The sequence below is a fragment of the Budorcas taxicolor genome, chromosome 11 (genome assembly GCF_023091745.1).
Source record: "Budorcas taxicolor isolate Tak-1 chromosome 11, Takin1.1, whole genome shotgun sequence".
NCBI classification, from domain to species: domain Eukaryota; kingdom Metazoa; phylum Chordata; class Mammalia; order Artiodactyla; family Bovidae; genus Budorcas; species Budorcas taxicolor.
Window position 1 is genome coordinate 163,366,749 of NC_068920.1, and position 26,499 is coordinate 163,393,247.

Below are 26,499 nucleotides of genomic sequence, written 5' to 3' on the forward strand. Positions count from 1 at the left end.
TCCTGAGAAATCTGTATGCAGGTCAAGAAGCAACAGTTAGAACCGGAAATGGAACAACAGATTGGGTCCAGATCTGGAAAGGAATATGTCAAGGCTGTATATTGTCACCCTGCTTATTTAACTTATTTAACTCTCACACAGTACATCATGCGAAATGCTGGGCTGGATGAAGCACAAGCTGGAATCAAGATTGCCGGGAGAAATATCAATAACCTCAGATATGCAGATGACAACACCCTTATGGCAGAAAGTGAAGATGAACTAAAAAGCCTCTTGATGAAAGTGAAAGAGTAGAGTGAAAAAGTTGGCTTAAAACTCATTCAGAAAACTAAGATCACGGCATCTGGTTCCATCACTTCACAGCAAATAGACAGGGCAACAGTGAGAGACTTTATTCTGGGGGCTCCAAAGTCACTGCAGATGGTGACTGCAGCCATGAAATTAAAAGATGCTTGCTCCTTGGAAGAAAAGCTATGACCAACCTAGAGAGCATATTCAAAAGCAGAGACATTACTTTGCCAACAAAGGTCCATCTACTCAAAGCTATGGTTTTTCCAGTAGTCATGTATGGATGTGAGAGTTGGACTATAAAGAAAGCTGAGCGCTGAAGAATTGATGCTTTTGAACTGTGGTGTTGGAGAAGACTCTTGGGAGTCCCTTGGACTGCAAGGAGATCAAACCAGTCAATCCTGAAGGAAATCAGTCCTGAATAATCATTGGAAGGACTGACGCTGAAGCCACAATACTTTGGCTTCCTGATGTGAAAAACTGATTCACTGGAAAAGACCCTGATGCTGGGAAAGATTGCAGGCAGGAGGAGAAGGGGCCGACAGAGGATGAGATGGTTGGATGGCATCACTGACTCAATGGACATGAATTTGAGTAAGCTCCGGGAGTTGGTGGTGGACAGGGAAGCCTGGTGTGCTGCAGTCCATGGGGTCGCAAAGAGTCAGACCCGACTGAGCGACTGAACTGAACTTCTGACCTACTTCATTCTGCGTAATAGGCTCTAGGTTCACCCACCTCTTTAGGATTGAGTTGAATATATTCTTTTTTATAGTTGAGTAATATTCCATTATATATATGTACCACAATTTTTTCTCTTCTCATCTGTCAGTGGACATCTAGGTTGCTCTGAAGGACATCGTCATTGCTTCTAAGTTTCGGCAACTGTAAATGAAGCTGTTATAGACATCCTTCTGCAGGATTTTGTATGGACATAAATTTTCACTTCATTTGGGTGAATACTACGGAGTATGATTGCCGGGTCACGTGATAAGAACTTGTTTCATCTTGTGAAACACTGCCAGTGTGCTCTAACACAGCTGTCTCACTTTGCATCTGGCAATGACTGACGCTCTGTGCTGCTCTGTGCCCTCCCCAGAATTCAGCACGCTCAGTGCTCTGCCTTTTCGCCATTTCTAACAGGTGTGCTAGGGCTTCCCTCGTGGCTCAGACGGGAAAGCGTCTGCCTGGCCTGCAACGCGGGAGACCCGGGTTCGATCCCTGGGTCGGGAAGATCCCCTGGAGAAGGAAATGGCAACCCACTCCAGTGCTCTTGCCTGGAGAATCCCATGGACAGAGGAGCCTGATAGGCTACAGTCCATGGGGTCACAAAGGGTCAGACACAACTGAGCAACTTCACCTTAATAGGTGTGTTAGTGATATCTAGTTGTTGCTTTGATTTGCCTTTCTCTAATGACATATATTGAGCATCTTTTCATGCGCTTATTTGCCATCGGCATCTCTTTCCTGTTATCTGTTCATGTTTTTTGCCCATTTTGAATTACGTTCATTTTGTGATTGCTGAGTTTAGAGAGGGTTTTGTTTTTTGTTTTGAATATTTTGGATAATGGTCCTTTATCAGTTGCATCCTTTGCAAATACTCCCTCCTAGTCTATGTCTTACGTCTATGGCTTAGAAGATTAAGTCTCTCCCTATTCCCTCGGCATTGTACTCCACAGAGCACACGTGTTTAATGAGGTCATTCGTACCAATTACCTCTTTCATGTATCATGCCTTTGATTTTGCCTCTAAAAAGTCATAACCACACCCAGGGTCATTTAGCTTTTCCACTGTTACTTTCTTTCAGTTTTATAGTTTTGCATTTTATAGTTAGATCTATGATCCATTTTGAGTTAATTTTTGTGTAAGGTGTAAGGTCTAGGTTATTTGTTTGCAGGTTGATGTCCAGTTTTTCCTACACCATTTGTTCAGAAGACTGTCTTTGCGCCGTTGTATTTCTTTTACTCTCTTTCCAAAGATTAGTCGACTACGTTTGTCAGTCTATTTCTGGGTCCTCTGTGGCCAATACCATGCTGTCTTGATTACCATAGCTTTATTACAGTCTCGAAGTTAGGTCACGGCAGTCCTCCACCTGTGTCCTTCTAAACCTTTAATATGGACTCAGCTATTCTGGGTCTTTTGTCTCTCCACATAAACTTTAGAATAAGTCTGTCAATATCCAGAATAACTTGCTGAAAATGCAAGTAGATCAAGTTGGGGAGCAGTGACATCATGACAATATCGAGCCCCCCGTCCATGAACATGGAATATCTCCCCATTTATTTACTTCTTTTGGTCTCTCTCATCAGAGTTTTGGTATATAGATCAAGTATACGGCTTGTTAGACTTATACCCAATTACTTCATTTTTGGGAAGCTAATTGCTGACCTAAAGCAATAAGACGGCCAGTTAGTTCACCACCAGCAACAAAACAAGGCCTGTCCAGGAGCAGCAAATAATTGCAGTTCAGGACCTGCAACTATGGTGAACTGCACGCAAGTCCAGTAAAGAAAATGAGACTTTTTAAAAAAGTTAGTGGCTGCATGAGGTGTTAGTTGCAGCATGTAGGATCTTCTTTGTGTCATATGGGACCTTTTCCCTGCAGTGCATGGACTCTCCAGCTCAGTAGCTCTTCCTTGTGGACTAAGGTGCCCTATGGCATATGGGATCTTAGTTCCCTGACCGACATTTGAACCCACATACGCTGCATTGCAAGGCAGATTCTTTACCACAGGGCATCATGGAAGCTGCAAGGAAACGCTTTTATAGAGCAGAAGGGGAAGCTGGAAAGGGAAACTAAAAATTAAGTGTCCACTGGAGCAAGCTGGGATTTGACGCACAGTGGGTCTCCGCTAGCTGAGCTGTGACAGCCTGACACTGAGCGATCACCAGGCAAGGAGAAACTCTCTCCCTCCTGTTGGCAGTAGTGGCATCCTTCCTCCCTGAGAGGCAAGGCCCATCTCCTATGGACACTGTATTGAGTGACCTGTGCATGAGAGCTTCTGCTTCTGTCCTTTCAGCTCTGTTTTAGCGAGATTCCCCTTATAGGCACACCTCTTACTGCACTTTGCCTTACTGAACGTCAAAGATACTGCTTTTTTGAGAACTGAAGGTTGGTGCATCAAGCAAGTCTGTTCGCACCGTTTTCCCAACAGCGTTTTCTTACTTCATGTCTCTATGTCCTATCTTGGCAACTCTCACAATCTTGAAAGCAAACTTTACACTGTTATTGTATTTGTTATAGTGATCTGTGGTCTTTGATTTTAATACAACTCACTGGAGGTTCAGATGATGGTTAGCATTTTTTGGTAATAATTTTGAAATTAAGGTATGGGTATGTGCATTTTTTTAAGACACATTATTGCACACTTAATAACCGAGCACAATATAGTGCAAACCTAACTTTTATATGCTCTGGGAAACAAAAGGAAAAGGTGTGACTCGACTGCAGTGTTCACTTTGTTGTGGGGGTCTGGCTCTCTGCAATACCTGGATATTGCAATAAACTGCAATATATCTGAGGTACGCGTGCATCAATTATCACATAGTGAAAATGATAACTTGTTCATTACTGGTATACAGTGAAGCAGCTGACTTTTACGTTTACTTTGTACCCTGCAACCCTGACATAATCACTTATTAGCTTCAGGTTCTGTTGTCTTTGGATGTTTATATAGATGATCACATCCTTTGCAGACAGTTCGACTCCTTCCTTCCCCGTCTGCGTGTTTCATTTTTCTTGTCTTATTGTGTGTGCCAGGACTTTCAGTGTGATGCTGAAATGCAGCCACGAGAAGGGACATTCTTGCCTTGTTCTTGATCTTAGCAAGAAAACTCTGATGATGGCATTAAGTATGATGGGATTTTTACACTTTTGGTAAACTTTTACCCAGTTGAGGGCACTTTCCTCTATTCCTAGTTGCTAAGACATATGGCTTTAAACTCCTACTTTTGCTAAACAGCACTTTTGTGAATGCACCATAACGTGACCTGCCATGAATGAATTGGGGCAAGTCTGGGGCTTGTTATCCGGCTGGACTTTAGCTGTGTATGCTAAGGCGCTTCTGTCGTACTGACACTTGGCAACCCTACAGGCTGTAGCCTGCCAGGCTCCTCTGTCCGTGGGAGTATCCAGGCAAGAATGCTGGAGTGGGTTGCCATGCCCTCCTTGAGGGGGCCTTCCCGACCCAGGGACTGAGCCCACGTTTCTTGCGTCTTCTGCATTGGCACGTGGGTTCCTTACCACTAGTGCCCCCTGGGAAGCCCATGATTTTAGCAGAGGGCAGTGATCTAGACAGTACCAAGGCCGGGGGCGGGGGGCCCTGGATATACTGGCACACAGCTACAAAACCACTTATCTGGAGAGGCAGACACCAGAGACAAATATCTTTTGAAGGCCAGACTTTGAGACTAGCTGACACCACCTTAAAAACAGTAAGACTTGAGAGACTCAAGGACTTCGCAGGGCGGCTGGGGGTGGGGAGGTCTCCTTTAACAGTGCTGGTAGTCAACAGGCAATGATGGGCTCAAAGTCCTAAAGGTTTAGGTTAAGACAAGGGCTGAGAATCAGGAACTTTCTCCTACTTTGTACAAGAATCTGACTCTGCAACTGCCAAGACTGAGTCAACAGGGAACCAAAGTTTCAGCTAGTTCACCAGCAAATCCTACCAACAGGTGAATTCACAACCTTACCAGATCTCTCACGAGAAAGCTGGAGCACTCATCAGTCCTGGGAATTGAAATGGGGGTATTTGGACAATCTTGGGTACCTCAGGCACCTTGAATATCCAACCTACCGAGGACCACCTTGAGAAATCAATCCCTGCCGTATCTAAAAACTCTCATCTGAGGCGTTATTTCCAAGGTGAAACCTGTCTCCTCCATTTCACCCCCATCTCACCTTGTGTCTAGACTGATACATATGAGTGAGATCTCAGCAGGACCCATGTGGTCAATTACAAAGTCCGTCAGAAGAGTTTGAGGGGCTTCCCTGTGGCTCAGAGGTAGAGAATTTGCCTGCCAATGCAGATGATACGGGTTCGACCCCTGATCCGGGAGGATCCCACATGGCAAAGAGCAACCAAGTCAGTGTCTCCCAACTACTGAGCCTGTGGTCTGCGAGAGGCCACTGGAATAACGCCCATTTATTTATAGAGAGGAGCCCCCACTCACCACAGCTAGAGAAAAGCCTGAGCAGTGAAGACACAGCACAGCCAAAGATGAAATAGTTTTTTTTTAAAGGGAGAAAGTGGAAGTCGCTCAGTCGCGTCCGACTCACCGCAACCCCATGGACTGCAGCCTACCAGGCTCCTCCATCCATGGGATTTTCCAGGCAAAGAGTACTGGAGTGGGGTGCCATCCCCTTCTCCATAAAAAAAAGGCGGGGGGAGAAGAGCTCCCTAAAAAAAAAAAAGAAAAAACGTTTGGGAAAAAAAATAAAATCAGGGAACTATGTGGGAACTAATTCTAGAAATGCTTGGCCAAGAAAGGAGTTGGCAGTTTCAGATACGGTTCCTTCCAGAAGCAAGATCTAGTGGGCTGGCTAGGGAACTGGAAAAGTTCCCATTACTTCCTTTGCTGCTCAGCCAAAACTTGAAACCCACAGTGGCCCACACTAAGGTTAAGTGAACTTTACAGAAACCCCTAGGAATAACTTACAAGAGCTAAGCACTCTCAGTAGAGGGGCAGGCTTGTTGGAGGGTCTTAGCGGTGTTACCTGCTCATCCACCTCATAGACTGGGGAGCCTACATAAGACTCAGCCTCTCCCAAGGTCCTGGGAAAAGCACCAGAGGCACCACAGTGGCTCTTTGAAGGCTGGACGGAATGCCGTGGGAGACACAGGGGCAGAACCAAGCTCCCAGGCCAGTGCAGACCAGGGGCCTGAGGGCAGCAGGGAACACGCTGTGGCATGGTTGTGCGAGGTTCCTCAACTGTTGGCCAAGCTAGCGCACAGTGCAGTGACCCACTGAGCCAGCCCATGGGGGTCTGGAGACAGCTCTCTTGCCTCTGCACCTGGACAGCAGCTCTGCTGAACAGAAGCTTCACTCGAGCTACTCTATTGCTTACAGCCCCTCACTGAATTTCTAACCATGAGTTCACTCAAGTCCTGGAGCCCCTAAGCAGAAGGAAAGGCTGGCTGGAGCCTTCTTCCCAGCTTTACCCAAAGGGGGCCAGTGGACTAAGACTACCCTGTCTTTGCAGGACTGTTGGAACCTCGGTTCCTGGTGAACCATAGTCCATGAACGTGTCCTGGTTGGGGCCATCTTTATCCAACTCACTGGATAGACCAGGAGGGGGGCCCTTCCGACCTGGACACTCTTGTCATCTGGTCCTGAAAATACGAGGAATGAGGCCTGTTGGACGTCCTCTCTTCACTCTGCATTTCACCTGCACTCAAGGCACACGGCACCCAAGAGGTTGGCATCCAGCGCCCTAGACTCACCAGTAACGTTCTCTTTGCTGCGAGTGAGATGCTTCTGTTGCCCTGAATGCAGTGCGGCGCATCCTCGCTCCTGTGCACCATTAGCTCCCAGCCCGGGTCAGCCAGGAGTGCGGGCGGCCTGCAGCGCGTTCGTGTTTATGCCTGGACGCGGACGGTCTCCGCCAGGTGAGTGCTCCCTGCGTCCTCACCCTTCCGTCCCTCTGACTCCTGTTGGCCAGGGCTGCTTCATGCCACCTGCCACCGAAACGCACCGTTTGCTTGCTTCGCACCCCAGCCACGTGAAACCAAGGCCACAGCAGCACCCTAGGCCCGAGGGGCACGCTTCCTGGCCTTCCAGGCCTCAGGGGAAGGAGCGGATACCCGATGACACGTGCCCACCAGGCCCCGGGAGACCCTCCTGTGACTCCCACAGGGGGTTACACTCCCCACTCTCCTGACTGCAACGCGTGGACATTAATTTGGGAGCAACTGCCAGGGGCAGAGTGGGTCAACAGAAACCAGGAACGAGGCTCTAGGTCAAGCAGAAAATTGTGCTCCATGATGGACTCACTTCCTAACATTTATAACCAAGGATACATATAAGCATAGCTTTGCGGCTATAAAGGGCTTTTAACACTGCCTCAGCTGTGGCCCACAAATTTTAATGCATACCACTTCCATTATTTTCAAATCCTAAACAGTTTCGCACATCTGTGAAGATTCTTTGACAGGTAATTTAGAAGTGTGTTTTTAAATTTCCAAACATGTAATTTTAACAATTACCTCTGAAATTTTAAAACTGTTTTATGGCCCAAATAACACACTTTGTATGATGCTGAAGCTTTGAAATATGACTTGCTTTGTGGATTAGGTGATGGTCAGTTTTCACCACTGTTCCACGTATGCTTGAGGTTTTTTTTTTTCCTTAAAAAAATTTGGCCACCCCCCCGCAGCATCCGGGATCTTAAGTTTCCCAACCAGGGATTGAACCCGTACCCCTGCATTGGAACAGAGTCCATCACCAAATTGATGGACGTGAGTTTGAGCAAGCTCCAGGAGTTGGTGATGGACAGGAAAGCCTGGTGTGCTGTAGTCCAAGGGGTTGCAAAGAGTTGGACGTGACTGAGCGACTGAACTGAACTAAACCACTGGACCACTAGGGAAATGCTAGAACACACTGTTTCCAGATACATGGGTCTGTGTGTGTCCATTAGATCAAGCTTATGAATGCTCTCATCCCAATCTTCCGGATCCATCTGATTTGTCTACTTGATCACCAGTCCCTAGAGCGGATGTTAAATGTCTCCCACTTGGGTTTGTGAACTGACTTCTTGCAGGTGTGTCAGCTTCTGATAGACAGATCTGCAGCTGTTTCTGGTGCAAGGCTGCTAAACCTTCCAGGCAATCTGAACCCTTTTTATCATTCAGTGACATCTTCTAGCAATACCTTTTAAATTCTAGTAACACATCATTTTGGTTACCATCTGTTTCTTAACTGAAATTTAATCGAAAGAATTTTACGAACAGTCTTCCTGAAATACAATCCACATACCGTACCATCCATCTCCGCTCTCACTGCCTGCCTGTGGGCTTGCACTTACCTGTCACTGCGGACCCTCCGTCCACCCCACGTAGTTCTCCAGGTTTTACCCCTTCTCTCCCACCTCCCCCTAGACTGATACTATCTAGCCAGCTCCATTTTCTTTTCCCTCCTACTGCAGTAACACTATCTTTTAGTAGTTAGAATTTTTAATAACCATCTTCACCTTAAATTCTACTCTTTACCCACTTTTCACATCAACTTGGTGTAACTCAATTACAGGTGTCTGAGGACACCCTGCCTGCTCCGCTGCCAAGCCCATCAGCTCCACTCCAGCTCTGCTGCAGGAGCTGGTTTCACCCTTCCCCAGCGCGCCTGGGGCTAACACCGTAGTCACGAAGGCCATTCCCTTCCTGCTGCTGTGACAATGAGAGGAAGAGGCGGCCAGCAAAGCCCTCCCTAGGTGCCCGCTCCCTCCTCACAGCTCCCTGGTCCACTACCCCACAACCTGCAGGGAGCCTCTGGTCAGTAAGAGGAGGTTGGAGCTGGATCTGGGTCAGCCCCTTCCCCGATCTGAAGGCTCTTCTGCACGGGGGTGCCTGAGCCTCAGACAAACCAGTGAGGGGCACGAGGCAGAGTCCACTTTCCGCCGGAGCCTGCACCGCTCGGGACGGGGGTCGGGCAGCTGGGGCCTCAGGCCAGGCCGGCGCGCTCCAGGTCTTGGGGCAGGATGCGGCCCTTCCTGCGAGCCTTCTCCAGGCGGCGCTCGGCCTTGGCCGCCTTCTTCTTGCGCAGGTTCTGCCGCCGCCGGTCCTGCCGCCGCTGCATCTTGCCCACCACGTGCGCCGTGCGCTTCTCCCAGGCGCGCTGGCGCTGCGCGCGCCTCTTCTCCTTGCGCTTCAGGGCCTCCTGCAGCCGGCGCTCGTCGTCGCGGATCCGCACGCCCTCGGCCTTGTACAGCAGGTTGGTCCAGCGCATCTTGGCCTCGAGCTCCTGGGCCTGCCCCGCATCCCGGTCCCGCAGCTCCTCCAGCCGGGCCTGACGCGCCTGCAGGCGCTCCAGCAGCTGTCGGTAGTTCTTGCCCGTCAGCGGTGTCAGGTTCCCCTTCAGCTTCTGCCTCTTCTCCTTCCGGCGCTGGGCCTTGCTGGCCGGCTCCTCCTCGGTCACCTCCACCTCGGGGGAGAGGGCGACGCGAGCTGAGGGCCGCTCCCCGCCCGCCCCAGGGGCCCACTTCTGCCCGCCTGACGAAAGCACAGGGCGCGCGCACAGCCCAGCGGCACGGCGCTCACCTTGTTGAAGAGCAGCCCCGGCTGGGCCTGCGTCTCCTCCCCGGGCACCGGCGGGTCCGGTTCGGTGGCCTCCGCCCCCTCCAGTGCCTTGGCTGACTTCTCCTTTGCTCTCAGCTCCCTCCGTTTCCTCTTTTTCCGGTCGCGCTCCTGCTTCCTCCGGCGTCTTTTCTCCAAAACAGCGGCGGACAGCTCTTCGGCGCTGCCCTGTGGGGTGATCCCGCGCTCACTCATAACGTTCTTATAACAGAGCCCCCAGCTTAGCACGTGCAGTCAGGTCAGGACAAGGGCCGGCGGGGTGCGGCGTTCCTCCCCGAGATGACCTGGCCCCAGAGTGCGCCAGAGACAAGGACGAGGGGACCCTGTGAGAACCACAGCTTCCAGATTCCAGGCGCAGACCACATGCCAGGGCACCTCCCAGAAGGGGCCACTAAGTCCACCCGATGACCCAACAAGGGGCACCTCGTCCTCCATTCAGTCAGACGGGGTAAGGGCAGGGGGCTGGGGCACCGCCACCACCAAATCGGGAGGTTCGGTCAGGACAAGGCAGTGTTGCCTGTGCAGACCCCGGCGCTACTCTGAGCCCCGCCCGGCAGACAAGAGTGCTCTGGACCACCGCAGGAAGGCAGGGCCCTCGGGCCTGTCCCCCACGGCAGAGGCCTGGGGAGGTCCCCAGGGAAAGGAGGGGAGGCGACCCCACTCAGCACTGAGGCTGGTTCACATCCCGGAGCGTCGGTCCTGCGGCGGTCCCCTCGGGCAGGTCACCTCATCTCAGGCCCTGGCTCACCTCAGGGGCCGTCAGGACAATCAGAAGAACGAACGCCCAGGAAGTGCTGCTGAGAGAGGAGCCTGAGCCTCTCAAAGGCCGCAGCAGAGAAGAGCCAGCAGCTCAACATGGGGGCTTAGCCTGCACTGCCCCCCAGATGACACGAACGGCACCTGACCTCCTGCAGAACAGAGGTGCCAAGACCCTCCTGCCAGGCCTGTGACGGCAGGCAGAGCAGGGAGCCGACCTCCGAGAGCACCGGGGTGTCTCCTTCTCCAGGTGGGGTGGGGAAAGCCCTGCAGCTCCCAGAGACCCCTGCCCGCCCCCCACCCCACACCTACCTGGCCCCGCGCCTCCTGAATCTTCTCATGCAGGCGCTGCCGCAGAACATCCAAGGCAAATAAAGAGTCAGGCTCTGTGGCCAGGCCACCTGCAAAGAAGGATCAGAAATCCAGAAGGAGAACCCCTCCCGACCTTTCTGTGCCCCCCCGGTGCCGGATTCAAAGCCTGAGCCTCCGTGCGCGCCCCCCACCCCCACTCCTGTCCAGTGGCCACTGGTGGACCTGCAGGGCAGTTCTAGTGAACTCTTCACCTCTTCAAGCTGGATTGGCCTCCGGGGTAGGGCTGGATTGGCCTCCGGGGTAGGGCTTGCTTGTGTAACACGGGCCAAACCCATCTCTGGATTCTTCCAACTTCTGCGGCACCCACCCACACCCAGAGGCAGCTCTCACGACATCACTTCAGAGAATTGAGGGCGGTGAAGCTCGGCGTGCCAGGCCTCTCAGGATCTCAGAGGACACGGCCATGACCCTCCCCGTCCCGGTTACTATATGACCTGGGACGTCTGTGTCCTTCCTGAGCTTCCCATCCACCCAGAGACCCTGCGATCTGTCCTCTGCAAAGCCTCACACCATCCCAGTGTACCTGATCGTGCTGTTATGACCGGAGAGGGCCACATACACACCTATCCCAGATCCCAGGGGGCCCTGCCTGCCTGCCTGCCTGGCCCCCTCACCCGCCGGGGCCCTGCCTGCCTGCCCGGCCCTCTCACCTGCCGGGGCCCTGGTGGAGCTGGCGGCTCCCTCCTCCTCCTCGGCTGCCTCTGGCTTCCTGGCCTCAGACTTCGCAGAGGCCTGGGCCCTGGGCTTCGCAGTCTTCTCCCGCTCCCGGGGTTTCTTCTGTGCTTTCCTCCTCTTCTTCCTGGGGGGTGCAGCAGCATCTGAGACTTGAGTTTTGCCAGCTGAAACAAGAACCAAGAAAGGGCTGCCACTTCAATCCCTGTGACCCAGTCAGTAGGTAAGAAGGTCCTGCAAAGGTTTTGATTCCAGAAGGATGCCAAAAGCCAGTTGAGATGGGAGTTGTGGGGACCTTCATGTGAGCTCAGAACCACACACCTCCTGGAAAGCAGACTGGTCACACTCATCAATCCCTGAAGAGTGTAACATGCTGACCCAGCGGTCTACTTGTGAAATTCATTCCCGGTGTGCAGACAGATCTGGCCTCAAAGATATTCATCATAGCATCCTTTTTTGAGTGAAAAACTAGGAAAACCTAAATATCCATCCACAGGGACAATGATGGCACGTCCCACAACAAATTATATAGCCCCAAACGGGGTATATCGTTTTGGGCTTCCCAGGTGGAGCTAGCAGTAAAGAATCCACTTGCTAAAGAGATGTGGGTTCGATCCTTGTGTCAGCAAGATGCGCTGGAGGAGGAAATGGCAACCTGCTCCAGTATTCTTGCCTGGAAAAATCCCATGGACAGGGGAGCCTGGCAGGCTCTAGTACACGGGGTCCGCAAAGAGCAGGACACAACTGAGCGACTGAAGACACGCAGACACGCTTTCATGTTAACAGGTGGAAAGGGAATTCTCTGACAGTCCAGGCAAAATGGTTGTCTGAGGAGGCCTTACAAATAGTTGAGAGAAGAAGAGAAGCAAAAGGCAAAGGAGAAAAGGAAAGATATACCCACTTGAACGCAGAGTTCCAAAGAACAGCAAAGAAAGCCTTCCTAAGTGATCAATGCAAAGAAATACAGGAAAACAATAGAATGGGAAAGACTAGAGATCTCTTCAAGAAAATTAAGAGACACCATGGAAACATTTCATGCAAAGATGGGCATAATAAAGGACCTAACAGAAGCAGAATATATTAAAAAGAGGTGGCAAGGATACACAGAAGAACTGTACAAAAAAGATCTTCATGATCCAGATAACCACCAAGGTGTGCTCACCTAGAGCCAGACATCCTGGAGTACAGTCAAGTGGGCCTTAGAAAGCATCACTACAAACAAAGCTAGTGGAGGTGATGGAATTCCAGCTGAGCTACTTCAAATCCTAAAAGATGATGCTGTGAAAGTGTTGCACTCAATATGCCAGCAAATTTGGAAAACTCAGCAGTGGCCACAGGACTGGAAAAGGTCAATTTTCATTCCAATCCCAAAGAAAGGCAATGCCAAAGAATGCTCAAACTACCGCACAATTGCACTCATCTCACAGGCTAGCAAAGTGATGCTCAAAATTCTCCAAGCCAGGCTTCAACAATACATAAACTGACAAGTTTCAGATGTTCAAGCTGGATGTAGAAAAGGCAGAGGAACTAGAGTTCAAATTGCCAACATCCACTGGATCACATCTGCTTCATTGACTACACTGAAGTCTTTGACTGTGTGGATCACAACAAACTGTGGAAAATTTTTAAAGGGATGGGAATACCAGACCACCTTACCTGCCTCCTGAGAAATCTGTATGCAGGTCAAGAAGCAACAGTTAGAACCGGACATGGAAAAATGAACTGGTTCAAAATTGGGATACGTCAAAGCTGTATATTGTCACTCTGCTTATTCAACTTATATGCAGAGTACATCATGCAAAATGCTGGACTGGATGAAGCACAAGCTGGAACTGCCGGGAGAAATATCAATAACCTCAGATATGCAGATGATACCACCCTTATGGCAGAAAGTGAAGAGGAACTAAAGAGCTTCTTGATGAAAGTAAAAGAGGAGAGTGAAAAAACTGGCTTAAAACCCAACATTCAAAAAATGAAGACCATGGCTCCAGTCCCATCACTTCATGGCAAACAGCTGGGGAAACAGTGCAAAGAGTGACAGACTTTATTTCCTGGGCTCCAAAACAACTGCAGCCATGAAACTAAAAGACGCTTACTTCTTGGAAGAAAAGCTATGATCAACCTAGACAGCATATTAAAAAGCAGAGACATCACTTTGCCAACAAAGGTCCATATAGCAAAAGCTATGGTTTTTCCAGTAGTCATGTGTGGATGTGAGAGTTGGACCGTAAAGAAAGCTGAGCACCAAAGAATTGATGCTTTTGAACTGTGGTGTTGGAGACGATTCCTGAGAATCCCTTGGACTGCAAGGAGGTCAAATCAGTCAATTCCATAGGAAATCAGTCCTGAATATTCATTAGAAGGACTCATGCTGAAGCTCCAATACTTTGGCCACCTGATGCAAAGAGCTGACTCATTGGAAAAGACCCTGATGCTGGGAAAGACTGAAGGCAGGAGGACAAGGGGACGACAGAGGATGAGATGGTTGAATGGTATCACCAATTCTATGGACAGAAGTTTGAGCAAGCTCTGGGAGGTGATGTCCCTTGGACTGCAAGGAGATCAAACCAGTCAATCCTAAAGGAAATCAACACCGAATATTCATTGGAGATCCTGATTCTGGGAAAGTGTGAAGGCAGGAGTAAAAGGAGTCAGGATGGGGTGGGAGGGCTGACCGATGGTAGGATGGCCGGATGGCATCATGGACTCGATGGACATGAGTTTGAGCAAACTCTGGGAGATGGTGATGGACAGGGAAGCCTGGGGTGCTGCAGTCCATGGGGGTGGAAAAGACTCAGACACGACTGAGCGACTGAACAGAACTGAATCAGTGGTCAGGACTCCACACTCTCACTGCCAAGGGCTGAGTTCAATGTGTCGTTGGGGAACTAAGATCCCATAAGTGATGTGGAAAAGAAAAAAGTGGAGGAAATGTTTACATTTTAAAAGGAAAATGAGAAATGAGTGCACCAAGTAGGGAGCCAATTGGCTCCGGGAGAAGTACACAGGAGAGGAACTAGAAAGATCTAACTTTTCACTGAGTGATGAGAAATTCCCTTAACCCCTAGAGTGAACAGGTTTTCCGGGTATCACGAAAGTCCGTTTCTCCTCTGGTAGGTCCACGCCCGTCCCTGCCGCTCTCCCTCTCCTCCAAGGCTGGACAGGACTTACAAGCCCCGGCTCCCCACAAGGCAGTTCTGTCTGCTTCGCCTATTTGTGTCTATGAGGGGGGGCCTGTCACCCCTGCCTCGTACACTGCCGTTGGCAGGAACCATCTTCTTCCGCCCTTCTCCCCACAGTAATGGGCTGAGTAAGTCATTTTTCTCATTAACGCTCACACCAGTCTTTCCACTCAATGTGGAGAGCTGGCCGAGCCTGTTCCACAGTCACCTCCTCCAAACCCCAGCCGAGCTTCCTGCCTGGTGGGGCGCACGGCTGAGCCCCCGCGGACCCCGAGCCGGGGGCCCCCAACGGGCCAGGGCAGTGGCGCGGCCCTGAGCGTCTCTCACGGTACCTCCCTCTGGTACTCCGCAGGCCTGCTTCACGCGTCTGCGGCTCTACTCCGCCTGAAGACGGCTCAGGGGCGGTGCAGCGGAGCGGGGACGCGAGCGCCGCGGGGGTGGACGGGGTACCCTTTCCGAAGCCCTCTCCGCCCCGGCCCCCCGGGCCGCGCTTTTACCCGATTTGCGCTTCTGCGGCTCGGTGCTGGGCTGGGAGCAGATCTTCTTGGCCAGGCCCTGCAGGTAAGCGTCTTTCGCCAACAGAGAAGTCATGGCCGGGGCTCGCTCGCCGTCCTGCTCGGAGCGAGGAGGGCCGGGGTGCAGCGTCCCGGGCCGCCGCCGGGCCCACCGGCCCCTCACACGAGACAGGACCCTCACCCGCCCAGCGGCGCTCGCCGGAAATCACCACGTGCGCAGGCGCGGCTGGCCGAGCGCCGAGCCGCCAGCACACGGCGATCGATTGACCGGGCCTCGATGCCGCCGGAAGAAGCCTTTGGGGCGGGAAACGCAAAGCACTGTGGGGCGGGACGCAAAGCATTGTGGGGCAGAGGCGGCTCCCCGTACGCCCCGGGCGCCCGGTAGCCTACGGGGTGACTGGAATAGACCTGTAGTAATTGGGGCCTGTTTGGAGCTCGGCCGCCAAGGGGAGGCTGGCAAGACCGCGTTCGCCCGGAAAGGACTTGCGCGCCAGGCAGGTTCCAAGCCCCGGGGATGCGAGAAAAGAAAAAAAGATGAAGAAAACATGCGGCGGTGTCCCTGCCGAGCGTGTGGCTCCTCGGTGCCTAGTGATAAACTCCGAGTATCGCAGGTGTCGGGTCGCGGGCTGCCATTTCCTCTGTACACTGGGACGCTGACCTCCCTCTGGGAAGGAGACAGGGCGCAGGGTTGACGTCCCGGCTCTTCTGGGGCAACAGCCCCCGCCGCCCTCAAGTGAGCCTGGCTCCGGGCACGCGGCCTCGTGTTCCACCTGCGTTGAGTCCTGCCCCTCTCACTGCACTCCCCAGCTCGGAGACCACGGAGCTCCTCCCTCCCTGAGATGCCGGTAACCACAGCCCCGACTTGGGGGCAGCCGGAGGGTCAGGCGCCCGGGCCACGTGATACGGTAGTTTCTCATACATTCACGAAGTACTACCATCACAGCCCTTGTAGGTCCTAGCCGGCTCTTTCCAGGCAGTGGAAATGCAGCCGTGAACCCCATGCTGATAGAGCCCCCCGGGGCCAGAAAGCTGACCCGAGGGCCCAGGTTGACTAGGCAGAGCCCAGGGCTCTTTCCCGACAGCCACTGGGAGACCGAGTGGTCCAAAAGCAATAAAAGGAACCAACCGATGCAAAAGGGCAGAGGTGGTTTTATCCAACAGTCTTTTATTACAAAAATAACCAAGTGTATGCAGCAGCAGCATTAGGAAGGATCCTGCCTGACTTCCGTGAGAGTGGGCAGCCCCCTTTCCCCACAGCCCTGCAAGGGCAGTCAGCTAGCAGAGGAGCCTCAGGGTGAGGTAGTGGGCAGAGCTGTGCATGGAGGCCAGGCCTTGGCTAGTACTGTCTACTCTGAGCACCTCCCTGCTTCCCCCATGGTAAACAGTATGCACAGGTCAGGTTTCCCAACACTGGGCATCCTCCTGCCCTGCTGCTAGGTCCTCAACGGGACAAATTCTGGCAACTCCCTTCTGGCCAGCCCAGAAAGTAGCAAATAGGAAGGATGGGCCACCCTAGAATGGTAGGGGGCACTCCTTCCCCCCAGCACTCCTAGGTGGGCTGTCCCTGGGCTGACAAGGTTCCCAAGGAAGCCACAGTGGCTCCCCAAGCGGGAACCAGGCTGAAGGGAGTGGAGGCTGGGGTGAGGACTGGATCTCGTTCCCAAGATCCTACGGGCCCTGGAGTGGGGAGGGTGGCAGAGCTCTGGGAGGCTCAGGTGTGCTCCGTGGGGCCAGGGCCACCAGTGTGGGAGTGTGTGGGGGCTGCAGCCTGCAGGGGGCCGCCAGCACTGGGCTCTGGGGACGCGAGCAGAGGGGCTGAGAGGAAGTCAGCGGAGTCTGTGTCCTGGTCCAGCCTCCAGTAAGCTTCGCACAGAGGCAGATCGTTAGCTTCGCATAGACTTGAGCTTTTCCACCACCAGAAACCCAGGGAGAGACAGGAGCAGGCAGAGATGAAGCCAGGGAAGGAAAGCAAGATAGAAGCAGTTAAGGAAACACAGACCACACCGCAGACCTGCATCCCCCTCCTCCCCCGTGTGCGGGCCCCTCCACCAAGTAGGCTTGGCTGAGGGGGAGGCATGGGCGCTGCTTCTGCTTCCAGGCCCTCCAGGGGCTCCACAGGGACCCATTTGGGACCAGCCACTGGCAGGCTGTGTGACCTCAGCAGGTCCCTTCTACTGACTCATTTGTGTCCCTCCTGCCACCCCCTCCTGTCCCGGCTCTAGCTGCCTTCCTCTAGCAGGGAGCTGCCAGCCTGACCACACGCTCCATTCTCCAGTTGCAGGAACCAGCATGTAGAAGTGGTCTCCACAGTCCCTGCGCTTCTCAAGGCCCCTGGGGACAGAGACGCTGTCTCCTCTCTGGGTCTGGGACTCAGCCTGAATGGGGTGGTGGTTAGGAGCAGAGGCCCTGGCGTTCTGTCCTGCAGCCCTGCACCAGCTCTGTGACTTCAAACAGGACGCCAGCGCCTTGAACTCAGGCTCCTGTCTCTAACACGGGGACGATCTGCGGCCACGCCACACTGAAAGCACCAGCTCTCATCTAATACGGGGACAGCATGGCTGGCCTCTCAGCAAGGATGCACATGGACAGAGCATGGCTCGCGGAGGGCATTGAAGGGGCGAGTGGGGCCTGCCCCGTCCCCACACGTTTCACTGGCTTCCTCCCAAATCCTGCCTCACGCGCCCTCCCTTGCTCCCGCCCCCGGCATCCAGCCTCAGAACCATCCTGGACACAGAGCAGAGTTTCGAGGAGAGTGGAAGGCGAGAGGGAGAGAAAGCAAATCATGAGCAGAAAGCGGGGGAGTGAGCATGTGGGCAGCGGGGACGCACGCGGAGAACGAGCTGAGCGCTGGTGGCTTGGCGGGGGTGCAGCGGGACACGCCGCCTGTGTAGGGGACGAGCAGGGAGGGGCCCACAGCCGGCTGGCCGACTCAGCTGAGCCCCGGCCGCCACAGGCATTTACAGACGGAGGGCCTCAGCCTCTCAAAGACCCCAGGCTGGACTAGAAACCCCTCTGGGCCAGACCGATGGCCCAGAGCCAGGACAGGAGGAGCCTGGCTCTCAGGCGTTCCCCTGCAGCCCCCACTGCCCTCAGCCTCAAAAGGCAGGCCTCAGCTTAGGCAGCAGCATCTCTCCTGCAGACATTCAGTCCATGGCCCTGGCCCATGGGGGCCACAGGGGGGCAAACAAGGACATAAGGAGCAATGTCCCCAGCAGGGTCTGAAACCCCCCCAGGGACCACTCTGGACCCCTCCCTGTAGGCTGGTATGTAGGAAGCATTTGCTAGGTGTCTGCTGAGCCAGTACACATCAGGGATGAGAGGTGGCCCCAGAACCCTCTGGAAGAGTTTAAACCACTCCAACTGAGCAGTGATGTTTGTCCTTTCCCACGAAGGTAAAGGTGTGAGTGACCGTGAGGGGCGGCACTGGAATGCACACAGAGAAATCCAGCCTCAGACCACAGACACGCTGGCTATGGGCATCTGTGGCTCCAGCCTGGCCACCACCGGACAGAAAGGGGCAATGAAAATCCATGACAGGAAGACACATTTGTCCAGCGAGGGCGAGGGGGTGCCAACCTGGTGTCTGCTGGACTGAGTCTTGATTTTTCCAAGCTAACAAGGATGGATGTGCGAGGCCTCTCCAGCCTCAGCTTCCCCGTGAGTAAATTACACCTGGATTCTGATTTCCTGGGGCCCCTCCAGCTCAAACTGCCTTGGGTTTCAGGATTCTAAGCAGGCCACGAGAGCTGGTGTCACAGGCCTTGCCCGCTGCTGTAATGGGCCCAGCGTGCAGGAGGGCTGTGGTCTGAATGACGCTGAACTGAACGAGAACTCAGTGGTATAAGTGCCCAGGCCTGGCGTTCAAGGCCACGCTCCGTTTGGATTTTCTCTTCCTTCTTCCCAGGAACCCCCACCCCGACACACACATACAGAGTGGGTATCCAGTGACACCCACGGCAATCACAACCCTGGGCAAGCACTGGGGTCCTGGATGGGGGCTGGGTAGCCAAGAGCACTGGCCCCATGTGGCTGGGCTATTTAGATCTGGATTAGACAGTTATTTCAAAGAGCTGGCCTCCCAGACAGAAACGCTGGCCTGGCCCACCCAACCTTCAAGGTTCTCATTTTCATTCTGATGCCTGGGTCCCAGTAGGCAGCATCAGTTGTCTGTTGATCAGATGCTCTGACCCTGACGTCTGCTGTGAAACCCAGACAGAGGGTTCTGCTGCCGAGACCAGGATTTGGAAACAAGGCTGCCGGGTGGGGCCGGGCACGCCTGCTGGCCGGGCCCCGGTCTGCAGGTCCGCCGTGCGCGGGGTGCAGCCCTATTTGTACCTGGACGAGTAATACTCCTCCTCCAGCTCGTACAGGTCGATGGAGACCTCGTCCCGCAGCGCGATGAGCTTCCGGTCACTCTCCTCTTGCAGGGCTCGCAGCTGCTGGTTGCGCTGGTCAATGGCCTCATTCACCGACGGGAAGTCGTTGAGGATGAGGAACTGCTTCAGGTCAGACACCAGCTTCATCAGGGACTCGCCAGCTCGGACCTGCGGCCGCGGGGATCGGGGGCGTGGTGAGGGACTGCCTGCCTCCCGTGCCTGACGCTGGGTAGGCAATGGCAGCAGTGGCCTCCTCTGCGAAGTGGGGCTACGGCATTCACACAGGGTCGTTGTCAGAAGTGAGGGACTGGAAGGCGAGGAGGGGGCGGCGGGGTCCCTGGCAGCCACTGCAGGCACGTGAATCGCTGCCTAGGCAGGTGCCATTGGGCTTCTGGCTGCCACTCCTGCAGGTGTGACGGCCAATCGCACGCTTTATTCAATCACGTATCCTGCTTCTGAAAACCTCGAACCCCAGACAAAACTGCCGTCCGTTTAACCTGCCCTATTCTTCCTCAGGACCAGCATACCTGCCAGTTGGGGGGGACTCGTTTAGGACCCCGTGGTATGCATTTCCAACGTGGGTGTGGACCCATGGAAACGCTTGGCGGCTTTGCTTATCCTGTGGCATGGAAAGGGATCAAGACGCCTGTCCTGTTTCGTCTGGCCGTTTGCTTCCTGCATTTACAGAACCTTCACTTACAAGGAATCTTCGTTTATAGAGAGCCTGCACTTAGAGAGGACCTTCAGAGAGGAAGGGCTGACCTCTTTGTAACCCCTGCCCAGCACTCGACATCGTGACTGTACCCACTACCTGCCAGCCCCTCCCTCAGCTGCTGAGGAAAGCCCTCCCCTGGAAGGGAGTCTCCTGAGAAGCGGTTTGCCCCTCTGCCCCCTGGGAACCCCAGTAGGGACCACAGGCTTCTGGAGCCCAGACTGTCCCCTCCACCTGGCGACTCACGATGTTGGCGGCTCTCACGTGCATTTCGTAGTTGTCCTGCTCGCCCTGAGTGGCCCTTGACACCTGCGTCTCGTCCTCAATCTGCGGGGCAAACGAGAAAGTCCAGCGTGGGCAGGTGCCCTGGCCCACAGGTGCCTGGCGGCGACGGCAGTGCACCCCCACTCGCCACGCCCTGTGGCCCGTTGTGCCCTCTGCACCAGGCGCCGCCCCCAGACCTCGGGCTGCGTGCACCAGCACCCCCCGCCCCGTTCTGAGGGGTAACGGGCACCCTCACAGGACCAACAGATGCCCAAGTACGAAGGCTGCTGTGCCAGGTGCAAGGAGGGGTTGCCCCCATCTTTTTAGCTTGGGCAGTCAGTGACCTGCTGAATGGATGAATAAAAGGACGATGTATTTTTTTAAGTGACCATTTACTGAGGACTTTCTGGGTGCCAGGGACTGTGTTAAGCACCTGACCATCGTCTTAGGAAGCTCTCACTGAAGCCTGAACCATCTTCCCTGGTGGGCAAACCTGAAGCCAGGACAGACCTGAGTGCACTCCACGTGTCTCAGACAGTCCATGGAGGAGCCAGGAGTCCTGCCCCACCTGTTCTGTCCAAGGTCCAGGCTATTAACTGTCCCAACCCACCCACCAGGCCAGGATGCGGGCAGGGGTCAGGGCACCCTAAATGGTAGGGACCCAGATTTCCCAGGTCCCAATCCCAGCCCTGTTGGATATTCACAGAATATCCTGACTTGGGGCAGGATGCTAAAGCTTCTGAGTCCCTGTTCCCTCCTCTGAAAAGGAACTGGAGAGCAATGACCTGCCCTATAGCATTCTTGTGACGATTAAACGGGATGGCACACAGAGGGACCTCACAGCTCAGCCCCACGCTGAAAGTCAGTGAAAGTTAAGTCACTCAGTCATGTCCAACTCTTTGTAACCCCAGGGACTGTAGCCCACCAGGCTCCTCCATCCATGGGATTCTCCAGGCAAGAATACTAAGAGTGGGTTGCCATTTCCTTCTCCAGGGGATCTTCCTACCCAGGGATCAAACCCAGGTTTCCCACAATGCAGGCAGTCGCTTTAACCTCTGAGCCACCAGGGAACCCAACCGACACTATTAAGGCTCAAATGAGTTCCAGGACTGGAACAGTCATGCAGAGTTCCAGCCCATTCCAGTCAGCAGGCTTGCCTGCCCAGAACCGGCCGCCGACCCTCTCTCTGCCCACATGAGGGGCTTTCCCCAGCTGTTCTCTGCGACCACATGCACTCACGATAGTCCCCACAGTGACCGCTTTACGTGGATAACTCATCCACCAATACAAGGCTGCCATGCTGCAGGGGACACCGAGGCACGGAGAAGTCAGGACGTCATCCAACCCCTTGCTGCCAGTAAGTGATGCTGGGTCCCGGCACTGACTGCAGTCCCCTACAGATGCCTCCCCAGGGCCTGTAATTAGCCGGATGACTTATCTGTCTGCTGCAGTCACCGCCCCCCCATCCCAGGCCCTCCCAGACGTTCTCCCCATGGGCACGAGGGCCCTGCCTATGGGCTCACTGCACTATGGCCACCACCTGGCTGGGAGGTTGAAAGCGGACGCCCCGACTCAGCTCTGCTCACCACTGTATTGGTCTCCAAGGGAGCCGGAGACCGGCGGCCCCCACCCACCTTGGCGGTCTTGATGATCTCGGTGAAGTTGTCCATGATGGACTTGACGTCGTCCTTAAGCCGCTTGTTGTAAGACTGCAGCAGCGTCTCCTTGCTCTGCGGCAGGGCTCTCTGCTGGGCCATGGCGGGGCCTCAGGCTGCGTAGGACGGGGAGGGGGGCACCTGGAACCGAGTCTGGGTGTGAGCAGGCCAGCTCCGGCCTCTCTCCTCGCTGCAGGCACCAGCCTGGGTAGGACCCTCGGGCAGGCTCTCCAGAGGTGCCCTTTCCGCCAAACACGCGCTACGGGCTCTCCTCGGGTTCGCGCCCCCTCGGCAGGACCCCGACAACTACCCAGCCGGCGCCGGCGCAGCCCTCTCGGAGGCCAGGCTCACGCACGTCCCCGTCGGCCCGCGCGGGCCCTACCCCGACTCTGCCGCCCCCGTCTCCACGCCGCGGCCCCTGGAGGGCCGCCCCCCGAGGCGTCGGGGCTCCTCCGTCCCGGGACCGCCCGCCCTCCCGCTCCGCGCCAGGTGCCTCCGGGCTGCGCGCGCTCCCGCCCGGCGCGGGCCCCCGACCGAATTCGCGGGGGAGCAAACCCCACCAGAAGGACGCCGACCGAGCCACGACGCCCCAGCTCCCTCGGCGGGCCCGCAGAGCCAGGGCCCGCGGCGCACCTCGCTGGGGGCGGAGTAGGGGCACAAGCGCGCGCCCCTGCGCGTCTCCGCGGCCCTCCCCCGGGCCTCCCACGGCTCTTCCTGCTTTAGGCAGCGCCCCCGACCGAGCAGGGGGAGAAGGGAGTTCTTTCTCTTTAAATCCGAAATCCCGCGCCGGCGCCAGTTCTCGCGATCTCCGAGGACGCCTACAAATTACCCACAATACCCCGTCCTTTCTCTCTACGCCAGCCTTTCAAGATGGTGAGTTTGATTTCTGCTCGTGGTGCTGGCTCTGCCGTCTGCGCTCTATCCGCTGCCATCCTCCTCGGAGCGCGACTGCGCGGGGGTCCCTCCACTGCCCAGAGCGAGGGGCGCCCCGCAGGACCTCGCTCATCGGCCTTGGGGCTGGATAAGACTCCCCGACTTCGCCTGGCAGGGGGGGATGAGGATCCGAGGCGGGCAGCGCCGCAGTGCGGGGCTCGGGGACGGACGGGGCCGAAGCGCGCCGGTGCCCCGGGGGTGGGGGTCCCCTCCATTTCTTGGGGGCCCGCTCAGGGGATCTTGGCCCGCGCGGTGTCTTCGCTCGCCTCTGCTGTTTGGAGCCTGCCGGTCCCCGAAGAGGCTGTCCCCGTCGCGGGGAAGGGGTGGCGCCGCGGGTTCGCGGGCCCGCCGGCCTCGTGCAGATGATGTGAATGAATATTTGCTATCTGAGCGATGGTGAGGACGCTCCTGACCACCAAGATCGCTGATGTACGAGCCGGGGGGCCTCCGGGCCCGCGCGGCGCCCGGCACACGGAGGGGGCGGGCTTGCCCTCGGGGGTGGCGGGGTCGCCCGCCGTCCGCACTCGTCTTCGGGGGGCTATGGCCCCTGGGACCCGCCCCTCTGCAGAGAAACCGGCAGAGGGGGCGGCGAAAGCTGGTGTTTCTTCTCGCCCAGCCGAAGGGAAAGAAGGCCAAGGGGAAGAAGGTGGCCCCGGCCCCGGCCGTGGTGAAGAAGCAGGAGGCCAAGAAGGTGGTCAACCCCCTGTTCGAGAAGAGGCCCAAGAATTTTGGCATTGGTGAGTAAGAAACGCGAGATGATGTGTTTTCACCTAATTTTCGATAGAGAAAAACAATAGTTGAACAGAAGGTCGTGGCTTATTGTAGATTTCACTGCGGTTGGAGTTGAGGCTTACTTGGGTTGGAATTCTCACGTTTTGCCACTTTGTAACTAAATTGTGCTTGGCTCTTAATCTCTCGCTTTGAGCCGGGGGTGGGGGACAGTGATGGTCGTTCTTCGGTGGCCTCACTGTGTGTCACCGTGGAGCCCGGGTGCTGGCCATCCAGAAACTGGCGTTCCCCTGGCAGAGGTGGTGGGGCGGACTGCACCTCGGTTGGTTGTTGAGCAAGAGGCGGCGCTGTAGTCTTCCCTGTGTCCTCTGGTGTTTGTGTGCAAGTGATGCAAGAGTCTGCTCCCTAGAAGACGGTGATGACATTTTAAACCACCAAGATCGCTGATGCACCTACATCCTTGAGTGTGTCTCTGTACCTGAACTTGACAAGGAGCTTGAGCCTCACCTAGTTACTCTACTTCACAGGACAGGACATCCAACCCAAGAGGGACCTCACCCGCTTTGTCAAATGGCCCCGCTACATCCGGCTGCAGCGGCAAAGGGCCATCCTCTATAAGCGGCTGAAGGTGCCTCCTGCGATTAACCAGTTCACCCAGGCCCTGGACCGGCCGACAGGTGAGGCTCTGTGGCCTGAAACGCCGTTGGGAAGGGCTTTCTTGGGCGTGGTTGACACCCTTTTTTGGCCCTGCTAGAACTCAGGCTTTTGAAGGGGCAGTGGGTACTTTTAGTAGGCTGGTTTTCCTTGTTTCGTTCCACAGCATGATATGTTGATGGGATAATGAACTGGGTCTGAGATCTCTTGGACTGTGGTTGTACTCAGGATGGTGATCGAGCATTTGTTACGTTAAGTGACAAATATTGCAACTTCAAATTTGAATGGCGGTCTTTTTTTTGTCAGCTACTCAGCTGCTTAAGCTGGCCCACAAGTACAGACCAGAGACGAAGCAGGAGAAGAAGCAGAGGCTGCTGGCCCGAGCCGAGAAGAAGGCTGCTGGCAAAGGTGATGTCCCCACCAAGAGGCCGCCTGTCCTCCGAGCAGGTGAGTGGACCTCTCCTTGAAGAGGGTGAGTTGTGGGGCAGGCTGTTGGCAATGATGCATGAATTTCTTCTCCTGGAATCACTGTGGAGAGTAAAATCCGAGCTTTTTAACCCTGAGTCACAGCCAGGCTGCAGTGGAACTGCTTTTGGGAACAGCAGCCCCACCCGCCCTCATGCAAACTGGCTGTGTGTTCTAGGGGTCAACACTGTCACCACCCTGGTGGAGAACAAGAAGGCGCAGCTGGTGGTGATCGCTCACGACGTGGATCCCATCGAGGTATGTGTGGCTGCTTCTCCTGTGCCAGCTGCTGGGCTTAGATTGGTGGGTGCTTGTCTGTACCAGGAAGACTGCGCCAAGCTAGATGCTGGGCCTGACAGGCTCTGGTGGAATGACACGGATGGTCAGCTTTTCATATAAAGAAGTCCTGACAAGGGGTGCAGTTCCTGGCTTTTGCGATGATGTGAATTTCTTACTGAATTAAACCTTGAAGTGCAAACACATGAGCTTTTTAACCCTGAGCAATTGCTACCATGCTAGCCTTTTTATATTACTGCTTTAGCTTCAGATGACGCTAGCGCTAACGCTGTCTTCCAGCTCGTGGTCTTCCTGCCCGCCCTGTGCCGCAAGATGGGGGTCCCCTACTGCATCATCAAGGGCAAGGCCCGGCTGGGGCGCCTGGTCCACAGGAAGACGTGCACCGCCGTGGCCTTCACGCAGGTCAACTCGTAAGTGCAGCAGAGCCGGTGTTCCTGTCACTGGGGGCCGCCCTGCCCCACTCCAGGTTCCCACGGTTTGTCAGGATCTTACCTTAAAGACCAGGCTTTAAAAAGAGCATTTTCTGAATCTTTGCCAATGATGGTTACGAATTTCTTCACCTGAAGAAGCCATGTGGTCATGCTATATCTGAGGCAAGAGGCTTGTGTTGGGTCTAAACTGACGTCCTGTCTGCTTTGAGGGAGGGGGCTAACTTCACAGGCCAGTGACCTGAACTTCCCTCTGCTTTGTCAGGGAGGACAAGAGTGCCCTGGCGAAGCTGGTGGAGGCCATCAGGACCAATTACAATGACAGATACGACGAGGTAAGAAGTGTGTTCATTCCAGATAAGCCTTTAGTCAGAGACTGGCTGCTCTTGCTCTGAGCAGTTGTATATACCAGTCAGCTGGGAACAGGGAAATAGAACTGCATGGACTGGCGTGGTTTGAAAGCCTCAGAAAATGAACAGCAGGCTGACTGCCTCTTCTCCCACAGATCCGTCGTCACTGGGGAGGCAATGTCCTGGGGCCGAAGTCAGTGGCTCGCATCGCCAAGCTGGAAAAGGCGAAGGCCAAAGAGCTGGCCACCAAGCTGGGCTGAGTGTGCACTGTTGAGTTTTCTGTACATAAAAGTAATAAAGAAGATTCTTGTCCAGCTGGTGTCAGGCGTTCGCGAGTGAGAGTTTGGGGGGTGGCGACAACACCATCAGCTGTGTGTCCGGTTTTGTTTTTACTTCTGCGCAGGCTCTTTGCCCTCCGTGTGTGGCGAGCAGGGGCTACGCCAGCTGTGCGGGCTGTTGCAGGGGCTCACCGCTGCCACATGGAAGCCCTGTGTGTGTGTGTCTCCAGTTTCTCAAAAGGCTGTCCTAGGTGGCACATTGGAGTTTGGGTGGAAAGAACGGCACTTC

General features: G+C 54.9%; 3 protein-coding genes, 1 long non-coding RNA gene and 5 other non-coding genes across 11 annotated transcripts; 7 read left to right on the forward strand and 2 right to left on the reverse strand.

The window, feature by feature from the left end:
* Positions 1-7,528: 7,528 nt before the first annotated feature.
* On the reverse strand, positions 7,529-15,258 carry SURF6 (surfeit 6). Its single transcript, XM_052648803.1, has 5 exons — positions 15,052-15,258; positions 11,351-11,539; positions 10,641-10,729; positions 9,537-9,740; positions 7,529-9,420 (listed from the first exon to the last, which is right to left on the reverse strand). Exons 1-5 carry the CDS (start codon positions 15,143-15,145, stop codon positions 8,941-8,943), a joined length of 1,056 nt encoding a protein of 351 aa, XP_052504763.1. The 5' UTR covers positions 15,146-15,258; the 3' UTR covers positions 7,529-8,940.
* Positions 15,259-15,797: 539 nt separating this feature from the next.
* Positions 15,798-20,781, forward strand: LOC128056997 (uncharacterized). The gene is made up of 3 exons (XR_008200201.1): positions 15,798-15,914; positions 18,462-18,726; positions 19,497-20,781. It is a non-coding gene; the product is annotated as an uncharacterized LOC128056997 (long non-coding RNA).
* On the reverse strand, positions 16,223-22,893 carry MED22 (mediator complex subunit 22). 3 transcript variants are annotated; one of them, XM_052649839.1, is made up of 5 exons: positions 22,710-22,893; positions 22,056-22,217; positions 20,422-20,484; positions 19,405-19,613; positions 16,223-16,973 (listed from the first exon to the last, which is right to left on the reverse strand). In XM_052649839.1, the coding sequence occupies exons 2-5, from the start codon at positions 22,176-22,178 to the stop codon at positions 16,781-16,783; spliced, it is 588 nt and encodes a 195-aa protein (XP_052505799.1). In that variant the 5' UTR covers positions 22,179-22,217; positions 22,710-22,893; the 3' UTR covers positions 16,223-16,780. The 3 variants fall into 3 exon arrangements, with proteins under 3 accessions (XP_052505799.1, XP_052505797.1, XP_052505798.1); XM_052649837.1 differs by having other exon boundaries at positions 20,404-20,484; positions 22,710-22,852; XM_052649838.1 differs by having other exon boundaries at positions 20,404-20,484; positions 22,637-22,716.
* Positions 22,894-22,906: 13 nt separating this feature from the next.
* RPL7A (ribosomal protein L7a) lies at positions 22,907-26,246 on the forward strand. Its single transcript, XM_052649836.1, has 8 exons — positions 22,907-22,949; positions 23,626-23,746; positions 24,266-24,415; positions 24,699-24,839; positions 25,036-25,115; positions 25,434-25,564; positions 25,848-25,917; positions 26,088-26,246. Exons 1-8 carry the CDS (start codon positions 22,947-22,949, stop codon positions 26,190-26,192), a joined length of 801 nt encoding a protein of 266 aa, XP_052505796.1. The 5' UTR covers positions 22,907-22,946; the 3' UTR covers positions 26,193-26,246.
* LOC128057070 (small nucleolar RNA SNORD24) lies at positions 23,367-23,441 on the forward strand. The gene has a single exon (XR_008200255.1). It is a non-coding gene; the product is annotated as a small nucleolar RNA SNORD24 (small nucleolar RNA).
* On the forward strand, positions 24,119-24,189 carry LOC128057071 (small nucleolar RNA SNORD24). The gene has a single exon (XR_008200256.1). It is a non-coding gene; the product is annotated as a small nucleolar RNA SNORD24 (small nucleolar RNA).
* LOC128057065 (small nucleolar RNA SNORD36) lies at positions 24,886-24,960 on the forward strand. Its single transcript, XR_008200250.1, has one exon. It is a non-coding gene; the product is annotated as a small nucleolar RNA SNORD36 (small nucleolar RNA).
* LOC128057063 (small nucleolar RNA SNORD36) lies at positions 25,290-25,362 on the forward strand. The gene has a single exon (XR_008200249.1). It is a non-coding gene; the product is annotated as a small nucleolar RNA SNORD36 (small nucleolar RNA).
* On the forward strand, positions 25,687-25,751 carry LOC128057066 (small nucleolar RNA SNORD36). Its single transcript, XR_008200251.1, has one exon. It is a non-coding gene; the product is annotated as a small nucleolar RNA SNORD36 (small nucleolar RNA).
* Positions 26,247-26,499: the final 253 nt, after the last annotated feature.

What these genes read in the sequence shown, in the direction of transcription:
- SURF6 (XM_052648803.1), bottom strand. Translation starts at nt 15,145, where the DNA reads ATGACTTCTCTGTTGGCGAAAGACGCTTACCTGCAGGGCCTGGCCAAG. An exon ending in CTCCACCAGGGCCCCGGCAG is followed by an intron (nt 10,730 to 11,350) that starts GTGAGAGGGCCG and finishes CCTTCTTTGCAG; the next exon opens with GTGGCCTGGCCACAGAGCCT. An exon ending in CGGGGCTGCTCTTCAACAAG is followed by an intron (nt 9,421 to 9,536) that starts GTGAGCGCCGTG and finishes CTCTCCCCCGAG; the next exon opens with GTGGAGGTGACCGAGGAGGA.
- MED22 (XM_052649837.1), bottom strand. Translation starts at nt 22,178, where the DNA reads ATGGCCCAGCAGAGAGCCCTGCCGCAGAGCAAGGAGACGCTGCTGCAG. An exon ending in AGATCATCAAGACCGCCAAG is followed by an intron (nt 20,485 to 22,055) that starts GTGGGTGGGGGC and finishes TTTGCCCCGCAG; the next exon opens with ATTGAGGACGAGACGCAGGT. An exon ending in ACGTGAGAGCCGCCAACATC is followed by an intron (nt 19,614 to 20,403) that starts GTGAGTCGCCAG and finishes CCGCGGCCGCAG; the next exon opens with GTCCGAGCTGGCGAGTCCCT.
- RPL7A (XM_052649836.1), top strand. An exon ending in GCCGCCTGTCCTCCGAGCAG is followed by an intron (nt 24,840 to 25,035) that starts GTGAGTGGACCT and finishes TGTGTGTTCTAG; the next exon opens with GGGTCAACACTGTCACCACC. An exon ending in ACGACGTGGATCCCATCGAG is followed by an intron (nt 25,116 to 25,433) that starts GTATGTGTGGCT and finishes GCTGTCTTCCAG; the next exon opens with CTCGTGGTCTTCCTGCCCGC.